This window comes from Labrus mixtus, chromosome 15 (genome assembly GCF_963584025.1).
Source record: "Labrus mixtus chromosome 15, fLabMix1.1, whole genome shotgun sequence".
NCBI classification, from domain to species: domain Eukaryota; kingdom Metazoa; phylum Chordata; class Actinopteri; order Labriformes; family Labridae; genus Labrus; species Labrus mixtus.
In genome coordinates, this window is record NC_083626.1 from 27,178,625 (window position 1) to 27,184,567 (window position 5,943).

Genomic DNA, 5,943 nt, shown 5'->3' on the forward strand with positions numbered 1-5,943 from the left:
ACATTCAGAGCTGCAGAGGCTTAAAAGACGGAGACTGAAAGGTTGGAGGACGCGCGAGGAGGCCACAGCTGTGGAGGAAGAAGAGTCCCTGTGTTCCACCCTCTGGCTCTCAGGGTTGGAGGGTCAGAGAGACGTCTTAATGAGGACATGTTTGATGTCCCTTCTGTCTAGAACCCAGATTCTCTCTCCTCAGACTGCGCTTTTCTGTGGCACTCTTCAACACCTGCTGGTTCTCCAAAAACTCCAGGTGTGATGAGTCATCTCATTTTGAATCAGTCGCGCTGATTTAACCCCGTGCAAGATGGAAAACATTTCATGAAGAATTCTTGGTATTCAGCCTGCATCAAATTAGCAAAAAACACAAATAAAATAATGATATTTAGAAACATTTTGAGAGGACTTAATAGACTTTTTCCGATTTCTTTTTATAATGATTTCAGAAATATCCATAACAGCCTTTTTACTGCTGGGGAAGTATCATACTTTGCAAGTCTGTTAGAGTTTTCAGCCGGTCTAATTTGCACAAAAATAATTGTTATGGAAATGCTCATCTGTCTTTCCTCACATTCATTAACTCAGCCATCTCTCTCTCTCTCTTTATCAACCACTTCAGTCCGCTTTCATTTGGTTTTTTCTTCGTCTCCAATTTTATTTTGTGATAGAGAAAACCGTACAGAGAGATGCCACAGATTCATTTTATCACTCAGTCAGCTCTTAACGGGAGAAATTGCACACCTGAGAGCACTTCACACTCTGCGCTGGAGCAGGCGCATCAGGTGGGGATTCTCAAGTCTGTACCCGAGAACAAACATGACAGACTGTTGGAACCCAATTTGATTTGAATATATTTATCTTTCAAAAAATGTTTCCAAGTTGGAACAGAAAGTTGGCTTTCTGTACAGAAACAAATCAAGCTTTCCTTTATCGTGTAGAAAAAGAATTGTTGAAGCTGCATTCTTGCACTTTTTTAAAAATATATTTCCAAGGCCCTTAAAGGAAAACTTCCACTTTACATCACAGACCTGTTGGGAGTGGAATTTGGGTGCCTGCATGCCCCGTTCTTCTGATTGGCTCATTCTCAAAGCCCCTCGAGCTTTCACTGAACTTGGTAAATCGGAATTTTCAAGTCAAGAAAATAATCTTCACTGGAACCTTAAATTATTAAAAATGGTTATACCCCAGAGAAAAACAGCAAGAGCAAGCTTGAAACTGATTATAACACACCCAACGTTAAAGCATTTAAAAAGACTTTAATCTACATGTGCTTCTCTTTTCTCTAAGAGAAGTCTGACTCCCGCTCGGCCGATCAGCAGCAGACAAAACACGGCGCTCATGATGGCATATGATCTGAACACGGTTCTGAGAGCTATGAGGAAGTCAGGATGTGAGGTCACAGATTGTCTCTTCCCAAAATGAGCGTAGACCAGCAGGCGTATCTCAGCCGCGCGCTGCCCCTGCAGCCAGCAGTAGTAGACCCCTGATGAAAACAAAATAAAAAGTGAAAAAATAAGGTAATCACTGATTAGGACAATAAAAACATTTGGAATAATGTTTGTTTCTCATGATTTGTGTTAAAAAGCAACCTTGCTCCTTCTCTGTTTACATGATGAGTGTTGATTGCTGTTTGTTTTAAGTGCTTTTATTTTATATTTATTGTAGCTGATCGGCCCTCATGCCGTCCTGGAAAGATCGCGCTGAATTTTGATCCGACTGTGGCATTTTTAAAATCAAGTCAGACACAGCCTGAATAGGCACCGTCCATGCCTTACACTCTGTCCTAACAGCATGCAACACAAGGAAGCATCAACAACACATTCAGCTTGATTCTACTGTTTCCTAACTGCCAATGAGCTACCCAGCGCAGCGTCATTTTTACCCAGACGCCCGTTTCCAATATCCCCTGTGTCGCTTGGTAGACAGATGAGGATTGAAAGGGGACTGAGCTTTAAGTTTGTCCACCTTCGATAGAATAGCACTAGAGGTCAAACCGTAATGAAATCTAATGTTTGCTCTGTTAATTTCAGTCTCCCCGTGCAAAGGATGAAATTGCATTGTGCACGATGCAGCGCAATATTCAACGCGTGTTGTTAGGACATGTAAAAGGACGTCTTGACTGAAGGACATTTCCTGCAAATGGCTGGCTAAACAGGTCGCTCTCTTATCAACTGTTGTCAGACAAAGTATGACGCGTTCCGAGATTGCAGTAAAAGACGGTACCTGAGTCCTGAGCTTTTGCAGGTTGAAACACCAGGTGGTGTCCGGTGTCTATCAGCAGTCTGGGGTTTGTGTTGCTGTGGTTACCACCTGCCGAGTGATCAAATCTGTAGATGGGTTCAGGTCCTCGGTCCCAGGCCACGGCCATGTTAGGTCGCGCCCCGGGACAGCCCAGGGTCAGGACACGGTCTGCAGGGTGGTTCAGGTAGTACACTGATATCTCTGCTGGTGTGGAGCCAGAACTAAGACACAGAGAACAAGATGAATAATGTCACAATTTCACTGTTGATGAAAACTGTGCTGATAGGGAGAAAATGATACTCGGAGCCTCTGGCTGCTGCTTGAAGAGCTTTAAACTTTTAATCTTTCTAAAATCATGACTAATGTAATGATTACAGCTTTTAATCCAGACCTTTGAAAGTCCCACTGCCCTTTATTTAAATAATCACTCTAATTTTTTCTACTTAATGCATGAAGCCCGTTTCCTGTGTGTAATTACCAGCAGATATAATTATTCAGGCACTTACCTGAGCCCGAGAAATGCCATCAAAGACCGGATCTTGGAGGATGAAGGAGCTGGATTTGGACATGACACTCGACAGCTTTTGACCTCCAGCTTGGCCCCGTCTTTGTTTCGTTTCACCTTTTCAAAAGCTTCCGGCACAGCTCCCGAGCCACAAGAAGCGGTGGTCTGATTGGCTTTTCTGTAGCGTACATGTAGGAACTTGGAGTGGACGTAGCAGAGTCCCACGCGGACCTGCTCTCCTGGGGCTCCACAGCGATCGCACACAGACCAGGGCCGGAAGCTGCTGAAGATCCTGTAGAGCGGCTGAGCAGAGCCGACTCTCTTTTTCTCTTTTCCTCTCTGGTTTACATCATTTGGGTCGAGCCTAGGAGAAGCAAATCAGTAAAGTGATAAAAGTACTCAACCAGTTTGCAGAACCATACTTCGACTTCTCCAGATCTTTCTTGTCACCTCTGGGTGATGCTGATGGTGCGCGCCTCCTGGATGTCCAGGTCGTAACCGTAGAAGAAGTCCCTGTTGTCGGAGCCACAGATGTAGACGCCGGCGTCGTCCGGCCCCGCCCTGAAGATCAGCAGGCTGAAGAGGCGGATGGAGAATCGACTCCGCAGGTCGCCGCTGTGCGGGACTCGACTGGGGTCCAGCAGCTTGTTGCCATGGTGATCAGTCAGTGCTGTGGTCTCCTCTGAGCCGCCAAGATGCTTCCTGAAGAACCACACAACAGATTGGACCTGAAACACACAGGGAGCAGAGTGAACAGAATACATCCTCTGAAGGTCGATATGGTCGTCCAGCTGATCAATAACAGAGACTTTCATTACTTTCTCTTTAGATTTAGTCTCTTATTTTGCTCTGCAAGAAAAATACAGAAGACTCAGTATCTCCTTTCTCTTTTTTTGTACTCTGATCAAATTCACTCTGCTCCATGTCTTCCCGAAGAAGCAAACCATCAAAAAAGAAGCTTTGCTATTTCTATGCAGTTATTCTCCAGGCCTTTCAGCACTGCAGCCTGGTCAATAAAACAACACATTTTATCGAAGTGGCTACCTTTAAGTTTTTCTTCTTACCTGTTGAGGTTTGCAGTGGCAGGGCAGCTCCACTGTGACTCCTGCCAGGTAGGCTGCGTTCATAAAGGTCAGGAAGGCAGGGCAGGCTTTTCTAGCAAACACATCCTGCTTATACTCAGGAGCGTCGTAGCTCCGAACTTCAGCACAACGGTGGAGGAAGATGAGGAGGAGCAAGAGGAGGGGAGAGGAGGATGAGGGAGGCATTCAGCTTTTATGAAGTAGAGAAAGTCAATACTTCATGCACATTCTCATTGAATCCTCTTGTGTTTTATTTCAATGTGAGAAATTCAACTCAAACCAGTTTACTTTCAAAGCACAACCTCTTAGAATGAAATCCGATGAGCTCACTGAAGACCTGACCTCTGTTGTCAAAACAAATGTTGAAAAAAAATGACTAGTCTCTATTTTTAGACAAAACAAACTTAAAACTTTATGCTTCATAGGTCAAAACTCTTCTCCTGCCATCTCATGTTTGATATATAGAGCTCAACAGTGACCGCCCTCTTTTTCGGCGACTCTGATTCAAAATGCATATTTCCCTCATTTAAATCCTCCATTAATGTTTCAGGAAATTATTGTTTAATCCTGGAACCAAGTCAACACCCTACCCGATTACTTGTGAACATAATACATTGTTTTCCAAACGTTTTTTGTTTTGAAACAAAAGAAAAAGGCGAAGGTACAAGATGTTGTACATGTTTTGTTCCAGGAGTGAAGGGAACTATGCATCCCACAATCCATTGCAATTCCAATGGCCAATCGCTTCTCTCAAAACGTACATCGTAAGTCTACCACGGATGGTTATTACATTATGTCTAATAATCAAATCCGCTATAGAGAAAATGGATGGAATATTTTACTTCCGGAACCAAACTGTTGAGCTCTATAAACAAGCCTTAGCTGGGGTTGTTATGGTAACAACATGCCACAATGCTGAACTATCAGCACAAAACATTACATTTAAAAAAGTTCTGTTGGGCAAAACTTTGGGGAAAAAATTGTGAAAGCTTATTACATATTTTATGAGCATTAACTTTATAAATATGTGTCCAATGTTTATGACTGAACTCTGGTTTGAGCTGGGACAGCGTAATACCTGCAAAACACAAGGAAACTCCTTCATTTTAATTTCTTCTTTGTGGTTCTGCAAGTTAACCATCGGTATTGTCCATTGGACTTCTTAGTGTCTGCTTATGTTGCATGTTGATTGCTGGCTGTTTGTTTTCACTTCTGACTGTAAAACAGATTGCCCTCTCACAGCGAAAATAAAGACAACCTTAATCCTAACAAATGTTAGCAAACTGCACACACCTCGTAATCTTCACCGCAGAGTTTGTTGGAGTGAGGTGAGCTATGCTTCATGCACTTATTTCATTGCACACTGCATCCAAACAATGCAGCACGCATTCAGTTCTGTAATATTACAAAGAACAAATAAATGAGTGAGATGAAGCCGCTCCCTGCTGTGGAGCAGGTCTGTTTGTTATTTGGCCTCCAGCACAATGAATGAACACACTGCTGACCATCGTGTCTGCCCGAAGGCGTAAACAAGACTCTTATGATGTAAGCTGGCAGCCGCGACTGAATGCAGGCACCGAATCATGATTCCACTGTGTTATGTGTGTGTCTGTTTGTATGCGTGTGTGCTTGTAAACAATTTTAATATTAATAATGTTTTTCGGGGGTGGAGTTAGGACTAGCCAGGAGGCTAATTATCTGTTCTCAGAACTAAACAACTTCCTCTATTCAATTAACAAAATGTAATCAAGGTCATTTCCAAAACACAATTTTTGAAAATTGTCTTAGACCCTTTCTATTTCTGACAAGCAAATACTCCATTTGATAATTACCATCGTTAGTTATTTTTATTGATATTTTAACCAATTTGGTGAACTGGGAATTACACAAAGGTTGCTTTATCCGTCTTGGGCCAACATATACCGAGATTCATTGCATGCCAATTCAAAAGAGATGGCACACTTTGAACAGCCGACAATTACACTTTTAAAAGTAAGTAACTGGTTTCAACTATTAACTACGCTTTTTAAAATGACAGCGCTTCTTGGTCTCCATCCATTGTACTGAATCGAAGCCAGAATCAACAAAGATTAATCTGACAACATACAAACATGAACAAAC

The 5,943-nt window shown here is 42.7% G+C and overlaps 1 protein-coding gene across 1 annotated transcript; it reads right to left on the reverse strand.

The window, feature by feature from the left end:
- Positions 1-460: 460 nt before the first annotated feature.
- LOC132989584 (Ig-like V-type domain-containing protein FAM187A) lies at positions 461-4,008 on the reverse strand. Its single transcript, XM_061057278.1, has 5 exons — positions 3,805-4,008; positions 3,191-3,468; positions 2,742-3,104; positions 2,218-2,456; positions 461-1,477 (listed from the first exon to the last, which is right to left on the reverse strand). Exons 1-5 carry the CDS (start codon positions 4,006-4,008, stop codon positions 1,251-1,253), a joined length of 1,311 nt encoding a protein of 436 aa, XP_060913261.1. The 3' UTR covers positions 461-1,250.
- Between the last annotated feature and the right edge of the window lie 1,935 nt (positions 4,009-5,943).

Coding starts and splice junctions, on each gene's coding strand:
- LOC132989584 (XM_061057278.1), bottom strand. CDS start 4,008: ATGCCTCCCTCATCCTCCTCTCCCCTCCTCTTGCTCCTCCTCATCTTC. Junction 3,469..3,804: donor GCCACTGCAAACCTCAACAG/GTAAGAAGAAAA, acceptor TGTGTGTTTCAG/GTCCAATCTGTTGTGTGGTT. Junction 1,478..2,217: donor TGCAAAAGCTCAGGACTCAG/GTACCGTCTTTT, acceptor TGTTTTCATCAG/GGGTCTACTACTGCTGGCTG.